The following is a 20,942-nucleotide window of genomic DNA, read 5'->3' as shown; positions in this document are numbered from 1 at the left end:
GAATTTAGGCAACAATTTAAGTCCATTTCTAGATATTTCAGCTGAAATTACAATGAAATTGTTGCCATGTTATTCCTGTCATGAAGGCCACATCTTCTCATGTATGCCCTAAAACCAATATAGATCGAATGTGTGTATACAGAAATGAAATTTGGATTTCCCATGAATTTAACGAGTTTTTGACCCCCTACCCAGCAGGTCAAGTTATTTCTCATTCTTCATATGAGCAGTCTGCATTCACTCATTCCTCTCAGAGGGCCCAGGCTGAGAATGAAGAGCTGGCTGAGGTGGAGAGGTTTTATTTTGCATATATTGTCTCCATAAGCACCCCATTATGGACAGAAATTATCTCTACTTTCAAACTTTGCATAATAAAATAACCCATTAAATTAATACCATATAGAAAACACTGCTTTGTCAGGCAAAGAAATGTACATTGCTTTCCAGAAAACCGGGGACATTACATTGCTCAGGACTGCATGAATAATGCATGGGTTAATTCAGAAAAACATCGTTTCATTATTTAAAAATGAATAAATTACAGACTTTAGAGTGATGGCTAAATTTTCTTAATCTGAGTTTTGCTTAGTGCTCTACTCCGGAAGTGAATCTGAAAAATACCATTTTTATCCATGCAAATGAACTAGCTTGCTTCACAGAAAGTGTTTGTTAGATTTCCTTATTCATAAAATGAACACAACTATGTCTTCTTTTTCTCTCTTGCTCAGTTTAATTCCAGGAATTAACAAGCAATGTAGAGTACCTTCTGTGTATCCATGGGACAAGGTGAGCCTGGCTTGAAAGGTCCAGTCTAACAAGAAAACTCTCCTGTTTGCTCAAGTCCTGTGTTTCGGCCTCACTGCTTGGTAAAACAGGTTCAAAAGAATAAACAAGCATAACATGATTCTCCTACACGATGGTACACATTTCTTTGGCAGACATTGGCCTGTCCTGAAGACCTGTTAAAAACCAGTCCCATCTGAGAAACTGAGCATGGTGGGGGGGTGGGGGGGGAAGAAAAGCACTAGTAAAAAGAAATTAATTTGGAATTAGAATAAGTCAAACATCCACACACAGTACATTTAGGCTGAGCATAAAGTGACAGCCTGCAGATTATTCTACCGATTTCTAATGCTGGAAATTCGGATGGCATTTACTAGCATAACCTTTCAACTCTGAACACATCAATAGAGGCCGACAGTGGCTTGAAATATGATTCCTTGCAGATAGCATATCCTCATTCATCTGCCTGGGCTGTTCTGTGCTCCACTGCACAAACAGCGTCTCTCCCACTTCTGAGAGGACACTAATAAAAAAGGCATCAATTTTCAGCTCTAGTACTACTGTGATCTCTTTATATGTTCGACATCCAACATTAAATTAAAATGCTGTTATAAATCCTACTTTCTGAATCTGGAATGAGTGTTGGGTTTTTGTCGCATGAGACTGCAGCAAATCTTGTCAAAAGCAAGGAAGCACGTCTTGTTCACTCAGAATTAATGTTGTGGATGAAAGCAGGAGGTAAAAGGGGTTGAAGATGGTGAGCCGAGGGTGTCAAAGGCAGAGGGGAAACTGTAGCTTTAGGGGGCCAAGCCAGGCAGGGATTTGCTCCTTTCAAGACATGGCTAATCAAGAATTCTAATTATCAACGACTGATAAACAGACAGCACATACATAAATACCAACAGAGGGAAAAAAAGTAAAGCATGAAAATTGACAATTATTCTTCTCTTGAAGAAAAATACTTTCCAAATACCAGTGGTCCTGAAGAAATCTTGTGGGTTACATCAAATCTCTGCAAATAACTCAAGACAGAGAACACAAGGCAATACAGGACCCTGGGCTTTGTGTCATTGCCACACAAGTTTAAAGTTGTAAGGACACAATATACAATCACAGGGTGGAGAGAGGATCATGTTATAGAAAGTAACATACATGCATTAAGCATTAAGGTAGTTTCAAGACTCTATGTCAAGATTCTAGGAGAGAAGGGGGAAAATCTGCAAACATGCAGATGAAAAAAGGCTTCAGATTTTCCTTCAGATGGTTATGCTGTCCCTAAGAGAATACCAGGGAATTTTTTTTCTGCTCTTTCTGATACCAAGATTACTGCCACTATAAATGATCACCTAAGACCCATGTGAACGAACAGGCAATAAGGGCTTCTACAAAGATGCACAGCACAAGGCTGGATTCCTCTGTCTGGCTCATTCATAATTATGGAGGAAATAAAAAGGCGTGTTTGCCTATTTGCTAGGGTGGGTGGGGGTGGAAGGGAAAGGGGGTTGAGAGATCAGTTCAATATCTGGATCGAACAGAGGAACTTCCCCCCCACCCCCACCCCCAAGGATCCTGCCGGGAGGAACCTTGACATGCACAAAGTCAGAACGTAGACAAAGTTGCCCTGGTGAGCACGATAAGGTCACCCGTGGGATTGCTGAGATTATCTCTGTCAAGCACTCGGACAGCATGCAGTCAAATGATGCATCATGCAGTCATTTTCGAGGGGGGGTGGGAAATCAATTTCTTCACCAGGTCGCTATTTGCTTTTCAAAGTGCCCTTGTAGGCCTTCACCACCAAGCATTTATCAATTTAAATGTTGTAAATTGATAATGTGCCACTGTGCCTTGTACTGTTTCTGAATTATTTTGATACTTCTATTTTTTTTCTCAATAGTCTCTAAACCCTCAGAGCTTCTACATTCAAAAGGGCATTTTTCTTTGTTGTATCCAGAAGTGATGAACTTTTTATGATTAGTACAGGGGAAAAAAAATGCAGACTTACAGATAGTGGTGCTGGGCCATGGGGAGAGAGAAAGGTTGTTGCAAGCTGCATGAAATGATCTATTTTTCTGTTTTTGTCCAATATTAAGATATGCTTATTTGGAAAAATTTAAAAGATATATGAAGTAATATTTGCATTTATTTTGTACAGCAACTCCAGTTATCTTCATATTGAACACATTTAGACTATTCACTATAACAATGCTAACACTTGGCTATGCTATTGAAAGCTCTGTGCTGACTGAAATAATAATACCCTTTTTGTGGTTGTTGTTTTTATAACACCACTTTGTAGCATATGATGATACCACACAAGAGTAATAACTTGTAAGGAGTGCTAATGTCTTCTTTTTTCACTCCACTCAAGAAATATATAGATAGCATTTACATACATGGAAGTAAGTATATTAAACACTTACTAACCTTAACTTGATTTGTGCTGAACAACAGAGGATGGGAGAGGTGAGGGTTTCACTTTGGAGAAGCAAAAGGAAGACATGGCAGTTGCAAAGCATTCTTAACCTCCAGTGATTTATTGGCCCTCAGCCAAGTTATCAGGGGAATCTAATTCTTCTTTATTATTCAAATAAACCACATTTGGCACCACGGTTCCCTTTCAGAATAGCTTCACAAATAGACTGAGCTCTGTCATTTATTTGACCTTGTACTTGTGTGCTGGAGCTGTAATTTTATTTGCCATTCTATATAACAAATGCAGAGAAATCTAAGCCATGGAGATGAACAACAAGATGTAGGAGAGGGGTTTGTGGTAAATATATCGGCACGAATTTTGGAGTGGAAAACAAAATTTAATCATTTATCTCCCCGCCTCCCTCCCCCCATTCACCTTCACCTCTTTTAGCCTTCATTATATCCTTACCACCCTGCCTCTTTTCAGTAAATGGATTTGGGACAAGCCACTCTGTATCCTTATGTGCAGCTCTGGTCTGGCTGGCTGACATTCTCCAAGAAATGTCTCCTATGAGGGTGGAGATGTGGCTGGAAGCAGAGCAATGACTGGCACTGGAGGCAATGAGGGGGTGATTAGAATACAATCCCAGAGAGGCTTCAGCTGTGCACAGGGTAGTTTCTAATGACATCATGACCATTAACATAACAAGTGCTGAATCCCCTTTGGTTGGAGGCCAGGGCTCCAGTAACTTGTTTTGCTGGGACAGGTGTAGGGGACTACCATCATCCCTCACCTTACTCACAAGGCAAAGTGGTTTCAGAGAACCTCAGTTCCTGCTGATGCTTTGGTTAACTGAAACCCAGGTCCTCTTCCTCTGGGAATTCCACCGTTGTATTTTTTTGTAAGGATTTAGAAGGAAATGAGGATGAAGGAAACCTGACTTGAAGCCCCATAAATAAATCCTTATTGTATCCAGTACTACCTGGATTACAGAACAGAATGTCATTCTCAAAATGGTCTTCAGCATGCCCATAGCTCAGGGGCAGGGGATTTCCCCAGCTCATAAGATTTACAGTACATGTCCACATTTTCCAGGTAGATCATTATAGCCTTGCTGTATAGAAGTAGACTCCTTTGGAAGCAAACCAGTAAGATATAATATATGTCTCAGGCTCTCAAGGAATCCTCTGTGAGATTGATTTCTTGATTGCAGTTTCTTGAGAAGCAATACTCTTTTTTTAAATTTTTGATTGTTGACTGTATCTCTCTTTTTGCTTTGCTTACCAGGAAGCTCATAGCTACAACTGAAGCTTTATTAGATGACTCATATCTCATTTTATAAGCATGTTCGATGCTCTCCTACTCTGTGGCAACAGATTACCCATTTCTGTTTATCCCCTTTCCCTATTACACTGTTCTATTTTGACACTGCTTTTACTGTATATGTTTATTTCAAATCCTTTGTGGAAAGAAGAGGTATAAGCCAACACATAAATATTTTCTCTAAGCCTTAAAACCCTATATCAACTACAAATGCTTTTTTTATTTACCATGTAATGCCTTTTTTTTTTTTTTTTGATTCTCTGGTGATTAAGCCCCTTATGTTTGGAAGCAATTTCATAAAATCTGGCCACACATCATGGCTACGTTTTCAGCATTAAGGACTCATTCTGTTTTCTTTCTTCATTTTTCACTTCTGCCAATTCCATTATAGGAGGGAGGATAGCTGTCTTCGGAGCTCTGGGTGCCATCACCTGGTATGACTCATTTAATCTCTATGCAAACTAAGTCAGCATCAATGGCTGGTGCTCTTCCTTTCAGAGAAGGCTGAGTGGTGGGGAACTGATCAGGGTTTTTAACCAAGAAAGCAAGTAAAAAATGCATCTTTCTCCCTTCCTTCCTTCTTTCCTTCTCTCCTTCCCCCATTTGTTCCTCCCTTCCTTCTTCCTCCCTCCCTCCCTCCCTCCCTCCCTTCCTCCCTCTCTTCCTTCCTTCCCTCCTTCCTTTCTTCCTTCCTTTCATCATTTTCTGTGCTGGTTCTGGGTTTGAACTCTCTCCCCCAGCTTCCCTGCCTCCCACCCACTCAAGGCTGGTGCTCTATCACTTGAACCACAGCTCCATTTCTGTTTTTTTTTGCTGGTTAACTGGAGATAAGAGTCTCATGGAATTTTCTGTCCTGCCTGGCTTTGAACTACAATCCTCAGCTCTCAGCTTTCTGAGTAGCTAGGATTTACATGCATGAGCCATCAGTGGCAGGCTATTTTTTTTCATCAATTTATTTCTCATCTTTTCAGATGGGAGGCCAAGAAAGCCCCCTGTCTGGAATCTCCTTACCTTAGCCTGTGAATGTGACTGCCAGCCTTGGCAACGCCCACCCCAGGAGAAGCCACAGCATCTCCCAGCCATAGTCTGGCCCCAGGAAGTCATAGGATGGACTAGTTGAGCATACTTTAAAAAGTCATCTCAGGTGAAGGCCGGATCTGATTGGATAGATACTGCCAGATAGTCTACCATTTCCATTTAACGACTTTATTCTGTAGAAACACTAATTATTTGTTTCACATTTTAGGAAAAGATGTACTGAAGGCTGCAGTACAGAAACAGAGAAATAGACTGCTTTTAAGGAGAAAGCAGCACAGGGTTAAAGCCAAATTTTTCTTGAACAGATGATATTTCAGATGGCCACACTATTCCAGATGCATCAATTTCCTTGAAAATCCAATCCATATATGTGCATATGCTGTGCTGGCAGGACGACTGACTGAAATGGCCAAAACCCAAGAGCTAATATTCTTTTGGCCAGAATAATGCAATTATTATTTTCCTAGCTATCAGTCTAAGCATACAGAGCCATCTGTTATGCAAAGCAAACATACACATCTCAATTACAGAAAATGCAGTTGCCTTGACAGAATTTGGATTACACCACTAACCAGGGCTGGAAAATGTGTTTGGAGCTAGCATATAATGGATGCTTTCAGGAGTTCCCTAATTAGCATTTACCTGCTTAAACTAATTATTCATCCTTCTTCTTCACTGGCTTATTAAACTTTGTTGGGGACTCTGCATAAACAGAGAAATAGAGGCATCCCTGCGTAAGAAATGGTGGTAATTTTGGTCCTATCTGGTATTTTAATAACATGGTGGCAGACCAATTTCAAAAAGGGAGATTCTCAATGCTAGGTCCTAAGCAGACTCAGATGAGGCTTTGAATCTATTAAAGGCTATTACCAAACTAGAGATTTCAATGAGATACAAGAATACTAATACTGACTTAACCATAGCTCAGTTTCTATCATTGGGTTTTCTAAAGTCCACATAAAACAGAATTACTCTAACATGCTACAGTTGATAGCCTGCATGTTCTTTGAGGAAGCATAAATGAGATTGCACCCCTTGTTTGGATTCTCCACAGTAAATAATCAAATTTGGCAGTGTTTCTCCTCCTCCCCCAGTCCTCAAATGCCAAATCTCTCTTTATTATTTCCTCGTGTCTTTCTTGATTTAGCTCTCACCCAGTAAACTTGCTTGCAGCCAAAAGGTTCGGCTGTGCTGGATGATTTCCTAGAACCATGCCAGCATTCAGAGGCTGGGTGGGACTTGCTTGAGAGGAGAGAAGCAAATCTTATCTCCATCTTTGGCTCCAAGGAGTAACTGAATGAGGGAGAGATGATCAACTTGGCCAATCCTCCCCTTCTCCCCCCTCCCCACCACACACACCCATGGAAGGTGAGTCCCTCAGTCTGCTCTATACTGGGTCAGAGAGAAAGTGTTAAACTCAGCCCATCACCTGGATGGGTACAAATACCCAGATGTTCAGCACTTTCATGGACAAAAAAATCTGGATAATGAGCCGAACTGCAGACCTTACTGTGGGGTATTTTGGCATTCTGTCCATGTGTGGCCTGTGTCTTGGAACCCAGTGGAACTGAAATGTTTGTGTTTGCAGGGGAGGTAGGGGTGGGGTAACAGCAGGACCTGACATCCAGGTTGTGTTCCTCACCCTATCAGACTCCATCTTCTTTCTCATCTACCCTCTGACAAACACGCCTGAGCAATTAAACAGCAAACAATTAAAGGTGTCTTACTTTATGACATTGTCTTCCAGCATTAGGAAGCATTTGCAAAGGCGGCAACATATAACCATGCTGGAACCCTCCCTGCAACACATTTTAATGGTCTCTTTCAGCATTCCTTAACTCCAAATGACTCCTGCCAATGTGTCAGCTCCCAGGATAATGCAGGCTACTCCATAAACATCCAGTAATAGGACACAAGGGAAGCCCTATTAGTGTGGCCCTCTCCTACTGGGCACAGAGGTTTCAAAGTTCAAAACAACCAAGGGAAGGAACTTCATTTGTTCTCAATAAATTAATAATGATCCTCAGTAGGTGGGAAGAGGGACTGAAGTTTTGGAGCCCAAGTTTATTCTGAACACTCAGCACTGAAGTCTCTCATTGACTTAGAAGGGTCGAAGAGAAGCATTAAATACGAAATTTGATCATTCATGCTAAATAAAATATCCCTTAAAAGAAAAAAAAAGGGGGAAAGCATGAGGCCGACGGAGCCTCCACACAGTCAAAACCAAAAATCTAAATTGTTCAACTTACTTGTGAGAGGCCCAGGTAGATGGATACTGTTTCAGAAATGTACAAAAATTTTCCTTCTTGATTTAGTGCAAATACAAAGCCATCCAGGGACTGCGAGAGAAAAAAAAACACACACATATAAACAGGTCAATAAATATACAGAGAGGGATTTGCCTAATAAGACAACCAACACAGAACAACACACTAAATTTAAGACCATTTTTTTTCTTTGCGTGTAATGAAAGTCCAAAGATCTTTTAGCATAGTATTATAGACAAGCAAATTAAAGAGCTGAAGACTATAAGCTTTTCTTATTTCAAGGACTTCTTGATGTCTGTGCCATTTGGATCAAGACACATTACGTTCATGGATAAAATAACGTCATGCTGATTTTATGAGACATTGCCTTCATTTCAGGAGATTCAGTGGCTACCGAGATTAAATCAGCAAGATTCTCTATTAAAATAGCTGAACAGGAATGGAAATTTTAATGAAGTGAAAGAGAAAAAAAATGCTTTCCTATCAAGGGCCAGTAAAACCACTAATTGAGCTACTATGAACATCAACAATTTGCAAATTAATAAAAAAAATCATGTCCTCATTCCAAGGGCCTATTGGGTTAGAACAAACAGCAAAAGTCAATACACTACATTATGAGTGAATGTTTATGAGCTGAAATCTTACAAACTGCAATCCTGTTTAGCAATATTCTGAATTAAAAGGGTTTGAACTGAGGGCCTCATTATTGCTAAGCAGGTGCTCTACCACTGAGCCATGTCACCAGCCTTGCTTTACAGCTTTATTGTGATAGACCTACTATCTATCATAACTCCTGAAAACAAAAGAAGAAAGGAGGACCACATCTACAAAACCTAGAACCTCAGTGCACTCTGTACACTGAGGGCTGTAGTTCCAGAAAGGTTAGGTTAGGTAGAACACAATACCATGGAATCCACCGACAACATCACCCAAATCACTGCACATCCTCCATCACCTGTGAGTCTTTTGTTTTCTGTTGTTTATTTTGAACAAAGTGGACTGCACAAGTGCAGTTTGCCATTAGAAAAGGAAGTTTTAAATCTTAGTGGTGGTGAAGCCTGTGAATTCGCAGTGCAGGAAACAATGCAAATGCAAGAACTATATATGAGTGACACATGTGGAAACAAAGAATGCACTGTTGTAAATAGAACACAATGAAAGATGTGTGTAAAATTCAGTTCCAGGGACTGGTGGCTCAGGCCTATAATCCTCATTACTAAGGAAGTGGAGATCCAAGAACTGTGGTTCGCAGCCAGCAAAAAAGTCTATGAAACTCATATTTCCAATTAACCAGCAAAAAGCCAGAAGCAGAGCTGTGGCTCAAGTGATAGAGTACAGTCTTGGAGAACAAAAAAGCCAAGTAAGAGTGAATTCAAGCCCCAGTATTAGCTAACACACACACACACACACACACACACACACACACACACACACACACACACACACACACACACACACACACACACACACACACACACACACACACACACACACACACACACACACACACACACACACACACACCCTTCAAGTCCCAGCAGTAAGTAGGAAAAAAAGCCAAGTAAGAGAGGGGCCCTGAATTCAAGCCCCAGTATTAGCTAGTACACACACACACACACACACACACACACACACACACACACACACACACACACACACACACACACACACACACCTTCAAGTCCCAGCAGTAAGTTCAATTTCCTTAAATATTGAACATTTTGTGTAATATTTATATGCATACAGATGTTATAGTTAGAATACATGCCCCAAGTTCATGTTTTGGAAACAGAATCCCCAGGGTAACAGTGTTGAGGGCCAAGGTCCTTGGGTGATGAATAGGCCAAAAATGAATGTTGTTTTCACTGGGCAGGTGAGTTGTCTCAAGAGTAGGTTCCCTGTGAATGGATTTTGGTTCTTTCATGCTGCCTTCTCTTGCGCATGATCACTCAGCCTTCTACCTACTGCCATAGGACAATGTAGCAAGAAGCCCTGGCTAGATGTGGCCCCTTGATTTTGGACATACCAGCTTCCAGATGAGAGAAAGAAATAAATCTCTGTTCTGTACCAATTTCAGCTATTTCTTTTCTTTTCTTTTTTTTTTTTTGGGGTCCGGTCATGGGTCTGAACTCTGGGCCTGGGCGCTATCCCTCAGTTCTTCAGCTCAAGGCTAGAGCTCTACCACTTGAGCCACAGAGCCACTTCTGGCTTTTTTCTTGTTGCTTATGTGGTGCTGAGGAATCGAACCCAGGGCCTCATGCATGCAAGGCAAGCACTCTACCACTGAGCCACCTTCCTAGCCCCAATTCCAGCTATTTCTAAACAAACAAAAGCAATGAATTATATTCATTGACATACATATGTTTATATGGATAGTGACAGATATAGTTATGTATATTTCTAAATAAACAGAAAACATGGCTTTTCATATTTATTGACCACTTTTCATTGCCCAACACTGATCAGAACTTGTGGGTGATATCCAACCCTGTCCACTGATTTAGTAAGTTCTGAAAAACAATTCAAAATTTATATTTCCTTACAAAAAGCAAGTTATCTAATCAACCAATTTTTATCTAAGTGTATAACAATAACAGGTATCTTTATTAAGCAATATGTGCCAAGCAGTTTGCATGTACTGTCTTTCCAAGTCTTCACAAGTATCATATGAAGTAATTATGTTATCATCTACATTTTATACACAAGGAAATTGATACTTAGCAAAGTTAGGCAACAGGCCCATCCTGTGTTTGGAGTTTGGATTTGTATCCTGACAGACAGACTCAATAACTAATTCTGTTTTCCACTAAAAATAAACATTCTCTAATTGATATGTGTGAATTAATGAAATGATAAATATTCACAGCATTTCTGAAGTTAGAGTATTTACACTGAGAAGCAGCCTATGACTTCTTAAGCAGTTTTATCACTTGTTTTGAATGATTTGTTCAAATCCCATCATTACGCATAGAAGAAAGAGGTCCAATGTCAAGAAAGTTCACAAGTTACTTCCCCAAGAGGTCACCTCATTATCTCAGCTCAGTAGATTTCTCTAGAATCAAGTATGGGAGGAAAACAAACCCACTAAGTGTAGGCTCCTTACATTGTAGCACTGTCAATTCCTCTCTGCTCCCTTCAGGACCTGGGCAGATATAACCTTTTGCACATTCTGGGCCTTACACACTGGCCTCTGTGCTGGTTTCAGGTGTAGTGAAGTCAGTACTCACTTCAATATAGCTAAAGCAGTAGAGAGGTATAGAAGGCTCCTTTCTAGAAGTTTGGGGAGAGTCTCACTTCAGCATGTTTTACCCCTTAAACAAAATGTCTCTAGAGGATGACTTGAGATTGTAGGGTCATCTTCTTTTGACCCTTCCCTTGGAGCATAGGGCTTTGCTAGGTTTTTCATTCAATTTAACAGCCATAGTTTCCTGCACAATCATAACACCCGAGTAAGCCATCTTCCCAAAGAAAGAACTGATGGAACTGACATAGAGATATTCTTTATCTTACAGGCGAGGAAACTGAGGCACAGAGATGGATGGGAAGTGGCTGGGTAAGATCACATCCAGCTAGTGATAGAACCAGGATCAAATTCTTCGCACTCCCAGAATATAATTTAACCATTTACAACATTAGCTGATTTCTGTTAGCTTCGTGAACTCCCAACCACACTGAATTTCTCAATGGTGAGACTAACCAGCATCTAGCAGCAATTAATTGTTGAGACTTATGAAATCCAGTTCTATTAATGCTCTCTTCTTGGTATCAAATACTGTATTCTATAATGATTAAGAAGAAAATTACTTTCTCCAGAACCTGTTTGATGAGTGATTAGACCAGTTGCACACTTCCATACCACAGATTTGGACCATGGTCTGGGAAATGTCCTGGTATTTGTAGTGTCAGGGTTAAGTGGATTCTTTCATTGTCTTCCCAAATGTATACAGTTTTTCCTGGAGAGACATGTCATTGCCACACCAAAAGAGACTGACTTTTATCATCAGGTTCAGACCCTGTGTGCTTACTAGAGTATTATAGGAGGTTTGGGTATCATCATGGGGAAAGAAATATCTGGAGGCAAAACATCTGACACTATAAAGCAGAAGCCATCTAAGAACTGGCCAGTTTCGTTTGGCAAAAAAATAGAAGCTTTCACACATGTTCCAATTTTCCTAGTGAGACTGAAATGAGTCTATGTCTACATGACTCAATGACATCCAGTCAATTCAATTAAAAATAATGGCCAATTTAGTAGGGGAAGAACAACTAGTCAGGTTACTGGTTAGTTACAATCAAGGTTGAAAAACCTGGTTAATTAACTATATTTGCTTGCTTTTATGCTTGTCATTTTGGTCCATTATCTATCTATAGTCTGAGACAATATCCATAACTCAGATTTGATTACCTTTCAGCTAGGGAATGGGGTGATCTTGGGTCTAAAAATGGATTGAAAAGTCACTGGGCACACAGCCATTACCTTCAGACTCAAGGTCATCCCTGTCTATGGGTAGCTGTGTCTGTCTGCCCAAAACCTTTTGAAGAGGAGCATCAACATTGGTTTCATTTGGGTGTCTCCATTTAAAAAGGTGGGAGGAGGAAGGAAACATTCAATCAGTAGTCTTGGAAACCAAATGTGATTAATCTGAAAGTTCTGTGAAATTAAAAAAAAAATTTTGAATTGAGCAAGCTATTATATACTGTGCTGTTCAATCACTGCAGGCTACTTTTAAATTTTTTTTAAACTGCCCACTGTTTTCAACAGGCGCCAATTAAGATTCTGGGGTCAAAGGGTTAATTACATCTTCTTACCCACTATGTAGAATTTTCTGATTATTAACTAAGGTTGGATTAAGATGAAAAAGAAGCTACACAAATGTTAATGCTAGCCCCTCCTGGAGAAGATTTATTATAAAGCCATGAGGAAATCTATCTGCTTCCCTTAAAGCAGATGGAGAACAAAAAAATCTTCGAAGAAACAGTAAAACAGACATTTTGAAGACATGAAAGTATCTGATTTATCAGGACAGTTTTCTTATTACTGAAAACAGTTCTTAGCTATCCAGACAGGGCTGATAGGAGATTTCCTTTGTCACATCCCAATAAGTCTATGAGGTACACACACAAGGTGTGAGGCTTGATTCTAAAGTCAGGAGCTGTAGCATCTATGAATAATAATGCCTGTAATTATAATTTATATCCGCCCCCCCCACCCTGACATCAGAGTAACATACAAAGTGTACAGCACAGATTCTTAACCCAAAAGCTGAAGCCTCTAACAGTATTTATCAAGTGATGAGGTTATTTCCTTGCAGGGTATGAAACTACAGCTTCATGATTGAAGGTATACTAATGTTTAATGCATTGTGCTAAATGGATTTATATTTGTCATAGGAGTTTTGTTTCTGCTTCTCCTTTTTTTTTTTTTTTAAAGCATTTTCCATGGCAGCCCAGTTCTCAGGGACATCTTACTCTGCTGCCATTCTAGGGAGCGTTCCCATGTTTGTAACCACTGTGAAATTAGTGGATCCTTCTTGTACATTCCAGGGGAGAAAAAAAATCACCCTAAACTCTTTTCTTATGACCTGACTCTGGTTAGAGAGAAGAATTACCAGTAAGCTAGGTTATTTTAATGACAGATTATTTGAAACTAAGCCTTCACCATCTGTTCCACCCCCTAATTATGAATGCAAAAAGAACATATTTCACAATTACATCAGTAAAAAAGTAAGATATAGCATGATTTAAATGCACGCCCGTGCTCCCTGTCGAATGTGCCATGCATCTGTGATGTTCCTCTAACCTCAGGCTCCAACTCCAGAGAAAATACCCATGTGTTCTACAATCCTTGGCTCAACTGGCCTTCCTGCCTCCATGAGGCCAAGAGCAGAGCATGACTTTTCAGACTTTGGATACAAGCAGTACAAGTGTACTGTAGTGCCTTGGCTGGTAATGCAGAGAGGCTCTGGGACAAAGCAACCTGTAAGAGCTGAGCAATGGGTAGGGTACTAGGAAGATAGGGAGAAGTGAGCTGCTCTTACCATGGGCAAAGCTTGGTTTGCAGAGTCAGGACAAGGTTCCCTGTACCTATCTTCTCCACTCATTTGGTGGAAGTTAAAGGAACTAGAAAAGGCCAGCTGCCAGCAGCTTATGCTTATAATCCTAACAACTCAGAAGGCTGAGATCTGAACACTGTGGTTCAAAGACAGCCTAAGTCAGAGACTCTTATCTTTAAGGAACCATCAAAAAGCCAGAAGTAGAGGTGTGGCTTAAGTGACAGAGTGTCAGCCTTGAATGAAAAAGCTAAGGTGACAAGGCCTAGGCCCAAGCCCCAATACTAGGTATATGCATACAAAACAGGTAGAAAGAAAAACCATTCTGAAGTTTTGGCTATGAAAACCATCATGCTTTAATAAAGTGTATTAAACTGCCTTCCAATTGCCCCCAGGGGGTGAAGCTCCCGGCAACTTCAGAGAATCTGGACTGGGCCCAGGAGTGCCCATATATATCTGCTTATGAGGAAGAAAGCGCTTCCCTAATTTCGACTTCGCAATCTGACTTTGAACAATGTGGCACTGTGCAGACACAAAAGCCTTGTTTTCAGAAAAAAAAAGTGATCTGTGTCAAGTATATTTTCTCAAAATGGATAAAAGTATACATCAAAGGGCTAGGGTTTCCTTTAGCCCCTAGACTCTCACCCTGAGTTGTCTGTGTCGATCCCTGCCTCTCCAATGAGTCAATACCATGCATGCATCAAAATCTACATATTTTCAAGCATATAACCAGACAGGGTCAATTAGATCAAATTTGATGATTTTAACACACACACACACACACACACACACACACACACACACACACACACACACACACACACACACACACACAATTCCAGAAGAACAACATACTGGGACACTTCAAAGCACCTTTCCTGAGAGTTTCCTAAAACACAGAAAGCCATACATCATAGGCTAGGAAACATTTTAGAGGCACCAGCAGCCTCTCTGAAGTTCTTAGAGGAGATATACCAGAATGAAAAGAGAGCTGGTAAGATGGTGAAATGTCAAAACAGAAAAAAAAGAAACTATAGGCAATCAGGTTTTGCTTCTGTTCATTACAATCTTATTTTGTGGGATCTGTATACCAAAACGCTGACCTTTAGCTCTCTTGGATGCTGGTTCAAGCCTTACATCCAATCTTGATGGATGTAAATGGCTTGATTTCAACATTAAGCCAAATGGACAGCAAGCTCTGATGCAAAGACAATGTGAGCAATTTGGGGAACATTACACCCACCTTTTGGCCCCCACAGTTGGCACCCAGACTCCTTGTCAACTCTGGATGTTCTCCAGAATGAAAGCCCCCTGGCCCTGGCCAATGTTGACATGTGGCCTATAGGTTCCTTTGTCTCAAGAAGAAGATTCCTGCTCATTAGTGTAAGACACTGTTCACTGGAATGTGATAGTATTTTTTGTACATATGTGTTAATTAATGGAAATACGGCCTCTTCAGAATCTGGAGCCAGTTCTTCCTTTGTGCATCTGTCTCTCCCTTCAAATTCAGAGTTCTCAAGCCAGATGCTAGTGGCTTACACCTATAATCTTAGCTAGTCAGGAAGCTGAGATCTGAGGTTAGAGGTTTGAAGCCAGCTAGAACACAAAAGTCCTTAAGATTTTTACCTCTAATTAACTAGCAAAATTCTAGAAGGTGTGGCTCAAGTGGTAGAGCACTAGCCATAAGTGAAAAAGCCATGAAAGCTGGGCTCCATGCCTGTAATCCTAGCTACTCAAGAGACTGAGATCTGAGGATCCAGGCAGGAAAGTCTGTGAGACTCTTATCTTTAATTAACCACCAGAAAACTGGAAGTGGTGCTGTCGCTGAAATTGGTAGAGCACTTGAGCTGAAGAGCTCAGGGACAGCACCCAGGCCCAGGCCTAGGCCCAGAGTCCAAGCCCCACGACTGACCAAAAAAAAAAAAAAAAAAGAAAGAAAGGAAAAAGAAAAAAGCCATGTAAGCACATGAGGTCCTGAGTTCAAGTCCTCGAACAGACTCAAAATCAATCAATCAATCAATCAATCAATCAATTTAGGTTTCTCTTTCAAACTTATTAGGAATTGTGCACCTTGGCAAAAGTCAGCCCTAAAAATATTGCCACTTTGCTTTGGCAGGACGCATGGTATTTGGTCACACATGTGATGCCAGGAATCTTTCAAGGTGTTGGCAATAAACTAAACAACAAAGAAGAAAAGTAACAGCTCTTATTTAGCATCTTGTAGATTAATGGGTAGCAAGGAGTGGTCTTCATTTTATACACACATTATTGCATATTGATTTTCTTTTTTATTAGTACATATTAATCGCACAAAAGGGTTTCATTGTTATATTTCCATGCAGGAATATAATATACTTTGAAGAAATGCACACCTACCCTCTATGTTTCTCTTACTACTTTCTCCTATCCACCTTTAAAGAACATTTTCTAATAGGCTAAATTATTCTATTTTCATACATGCTAACTTTGATAAAATTAGTTTCCTTTTACCCTTTCTTCCTGGATAGACACCTTTTCTCACCCAAATAAGTCCCATCCATTTTACAGTTGTATGTTACTTTTTGGGGGAGAGGGCTAGATTTTATATATGAGAAAAACATAATGTTTGTATTTCTCAAGTCAATTTTATTTCACTTAACACAATAATTTCCAGTTCCATCCATTTTTCTATAACTTTATTCTTTATGGGTGAATAATATTCCATTCTACATATACACCTTAATTTCTTTGTCCACCATCAGTTGGTGTGCATTTTAGGCTGAATCCAATTTTGGCTATTATGCTGCCATAAAAAAGGGTTTTAAAGTATCTCTATTGTACAATTATAAAGACAAATCCCCTAGAAGTTTGTGCTATGATGGACTAGAATTGGAATCTACTTACTTGATAGTAAAGTGAGCAACTCTAAAACAAAGGCTTTGAAGAGATAATATTGAGTGCTCTGTACATGTCTTCCTTTAGGTAAGAAGTTTATGTCAGTGGTAGTAACAATGATTAAAAAACTCTGTAATGAATTGTGTATATGCCTAGAAGTGGTATATATAGCAGAATAATAGAGGAGTTCTATTTTCAAATTTTTTGAGAAACCTCTATACTGATTTCCATAATTATTGTACTACTTATTCCTAACAGTGTATAAAGCTTCCTTTCCCTTTTTACATATTGTTGTATAAAATTATATACTTAAACATACATATTACACAAAATATACAGTCATATATTCTAGTATAGAATGTGATAAACAATGCTCAGTTCACTCTATTTATTATAGGAGACAGAAAATAACATTTATTAGGCAAATCACACAGGTAACATGTAAAACAGGTATTATTATTATTATTATTATTATTATTATTATTATTAATGTGTGTATGTGTATACATGCACGTATGTGCTGGTACTAGGGATAGAATTTAGGGCTGAGGCACTGTCCCTTAGCGTTTTCCCTTAAGGCTGGTCCTTTACCACTTGAGTCACAGCTCCACTTCTGGCTTTTTGGTGTTTAATCAGAAATAAGAATCTCATGGAGGGCTGGGAAGGTGGCTCAGTGGTAGAGCACTTGCCTCTCATGCTCAAGGCCCTGGGTTCGATTCCTGAGCACCACATAAGCAAAAAGGAAAAAGCCGGAAGTGGCACTGTGGCTCAAGTAGTAGAGCGCTAGCCTTGAGCTGAAGAGCTGAGGGACAGCGCCAAGGCCCAGAGTTCAGGCCCCACGACCGGACCCAAAAAAAAAAAAAAAAAAAAAAAAAAAGAATCTCATGGAATTTCCTACCTGGGAAACAGAGATCTTCAAACAGAGATCTTCAGATCTCAGCCTCCTAAATAGCGAGGATTTCAGGCATGAGTCACTGGTAACCAGCAAAACAGGCATTATTAAATCCTACTTTAAAGATGAGGAAATTGAGATTAGGAGAAAGTAAGGGTTTTGCTCAGTACCACACAGCAGTATGTGGCAGCACAGTTGGTAGAAAGGGCACTCTGCTGTCTCTTCCTGCTCCTGTTGCTCCTCTGTGTCTGTATCTACTGGCAGGATGGTGGTTATCTCACACAGAGACAATCCTGCAGTGTCTTTCCACACAAGTGATTCTCACGCTCCTGCTTAGCCAACACCTTTTGGTTGCTTCAGGAAACACCTGTGGTGTGTTCACTGTGCACTAGGCTCACATAGCCTGGCTGTCAAACAGCTGAGCTGTTCTCTGAAAAGTCATCTGTGCAATCCATGACCAGGAACATAATAATGCTGGAAATGATTAACTCTACAAAACCACACAGGCAGTTTCCCGTGCGAAATGCCCTGAGCACACGGTGGGCAACCTGGTCTGTGGCACCCAGCTCCATATCTTTACTGTGCTGGCTTTCATTTGGAAGAAGCACCAATTAGTTCATGCAGTAAAGAAGATCCTTGTATGCAGATACGGATGGAGACCCCACCATTAACAGAGAATTCCCTAGGAGAACACCTCTCTGTTGCTGTTGCAGGGGAACTCAAGTCACGAGAAACAGACTGCTTAGAAGGCCAAATTGCAAGTCTTTATTGGAGAATGGGAGGACTGCTGGTGGACTCTTGTCTCAAAGACCAGCAGCCCCGAAAGCAGCTAACACAAAGTGACCCCAAACCACATCACTTTGTTATCCTAACAAAGGAGCACAAGCAAAGAAAACTAGATAAAGGCACTTAAGTTATAAAGGTGTTAAGTATAAGCAAAAGCAAATCAAATGTGGACACAATCAAGAAAAATCAAGGACCAGTTATCTAAGGGAAGTAAGGCTTTTCTGGAACTTCACAACTTAAGACACATTAGTAAAACAAAGAATGTCTTCTATTATCAAGGCATGTTGCTTAGACACAGTCTCCTTTCTCCACAGGCACCTATGACAAGACTCAGCCACATACTACACATAGGCTGGGCAAAACAGGGAGGACCCTATTTCCTGCCTTTTTATGTTCTTCAGACCTATGGGCTTTGATTCTGTCCCCCACTGCTGGTAGCATATAAGCTCTGTTGTAGAGAAGTCAATGTGAAAATGAGATCCATCATATGCAATTTATTTTATAGCGATGTTTACCTAAAAGTACATCCTGGATGTTAGGCAAACCCCATTAATGATTGTGCTGTGATGGGCTTGGATTGGAATCTTTCTGTTTACTCAACAGTAAAGTGAGCAACTCTAAAAGACAGGCTTTGAAAATATGGAATGCTCTGTACATGGCTTCCATTAGGTAAGAAGTTTATGTCAATGGTAGTAACAATGATTAAAGAACCCCGTAATGAATTGAGTATATTAAGAGGCCATCTAGAGACCTCAGATATTAATCTGTTGCATTCATGTGAGTTTCATTTCTAGGAACATTTTATTTTGTATCTCTAGGGGAAAGGCATAAAAACATTTGTACTGAGAGAAACTTGATTGTTATAAATGTTGTTTAGACATTCTGGTTGGTGATAATCGTTTTACCATGAAAGGCTTATATAACTAAGCTCTCTGTTCTTTATTTTCCATATCACTCATCTAATTAATAATTAATTTTTAGTAGACTCACATACAGCTATAAATATGGACCAAGAATAGGAAGTAGCATTTGATTCTGGAAACCAATGATGCTCAGAACTCTTTGAAATCTCTCACTATGAATAATTGGACCTCTTCTGGGCCTTACATTTTATACTACTGAAGACTTTATATTGGTTGCTGTATATTCCAAATGCTTAGAGGTTCTCTTGTTTCTAAGCCTCCAGAATTTGGCTTCATAGGGAGCAGAAATAACACATGTATGGGAAAATCAATTATGCTGATGGAACTATGGCCTGGTCCTGAGTGAACTCAGGATAAACGCCTTGGTTCACCACTTGCTCTAGCTCTTGGCTGCCCTCCTGTTTTCATTTCACACTTGGTGGCTGAGTCCAGATAAGAAGAATCAGCATTTACTGTTGTCCACAGTCTACACAGCTCCCGCCCTAGCCTTGCTCCCAGGCACTACTTTGGTTTTAATCTCACATGCCTGGCCATTTCTCACATGAGAGTTGTAAGAAGTATGGAATTTTTAGGCTTGGTCATATATTTGCATACATTCAGAAATCAGCAAAGCTCTAGATAGCATCAGCCTTCAAAATAGGCCAGTTTACCTGTGGCTTAAGTAGTAGAGTATCTGCATCATAAGCATGAGGCCAAGTTCAAACCCCAGTAGTGCCAAACTAGAGCAATCCAGCATGTGATGTTAGCTAAGCTTTAAGTTTGCTAGATGCGATTAAATAAACCAAATTTATACAGATTATACCCAATGGTGCCTGGCTGTATTGATTTTGGCTTCTTCTGTAGTCTACCTCCTGAGGAATAGAATGAAAAGACTAAGGTAAAAAATATGGAATAATAGTTTCAGTAAAGATAAAAATTTATATTCTAGTACTTGTGTACTGATTTAATAAAGGGAATCTTTTGTTAGTTTTTTAAAAATATATAAAACATGAGAATGGAGGCTGGACCTGGTGACTCAGATCTGTAATCCATCTAGTTGGTAGGCAGAGATTTGGAGGATTTAAGTTCAAGGCCAGACTAGGCAAAAAGCTTGTAAGAACTCATCCACAATACAGAAAGCTAGGCATAGTGTTACATACCCATCACTCCAGCTATGTGGGAAGCATAAATAGGAGAATTATGGTACAGGCCCACCTGGGTATACATATGAGACCCTATATGAAAATAACTATAGCAAAAAAGTGCTAGAAGCATGGCTCAAGTAATAAAGCATCTGCCTGGCAAGTACAAGGCCCTAAGTTCAAATCCCAGTTTTGTTTCCTTGACCACCAAAACAAAACAAGGCCAGAGAATTGGAATTCTCTTACTACTTCGAATTCTACTTCAACAGCTATCCTGTCAGCAAGAGAATTCAATACCATCACTGGATTTCCAGGATTAAAAAGATGAGTTAATCAAAATCTCAATAATGTTTTAAGATGTGAGCAGACAAAAATAGTACATCCTTATGGGTACCATGCGATGCTTCAGGACATGTATCTGTTGTGCAATATATGCATCTTTTTTTAAGAGAAAGGAAAAGCTTAATTAGAA

The 20,942-nt window shown here is 39.9% G+C and overlaps 1 protein-coding gene across 5 annotated transcripts in view; it reads right to left on the bottom strand.

The window, feature by feature from the left end:
- Positions 1–20,942, bottom strand: part of Npas3 (neuronal PAS domain protein 3) — an 890,187-nt gene that overhangs the window by 240,999 nt on the left and 628,246 nt on the right. For all 5 annotated transcript variants that reach the window (XM_070026490.1, XM_070026480.1, XM_070026491.1 and 2 more), the window contains one exon: positions 7,807–7,896. In XM_070026490.1, the coding sequence (XP_069882591.1) occupies positions 7,807–7,896 (90 nt within the window). The remainder of the gene's footprint in view (positions 1–7,806; positions 7,897–20,942) is intronic.

Source organism: Dipodomys merriami, unplaced genomic scaffold (genome assembly GCF_024711535.1).
Source record: "Dipodomys merriami isolate MVZ:Mamm:240054 unplaced genomic scaffold, mDipMer1.0.p SCAF_1, whole genome shotgun sequence".
Classification (NCBI taxonomy): domain Eukaryota; kingdom Metazoa; phylum Chordata; class Mammalia; order Rodentia; family Heteromyidae; genus Dipodomys; species Dipodomys merriami.
This window is presented reverse-complemented; position numbering and strand designations above follow the sequence as displayed.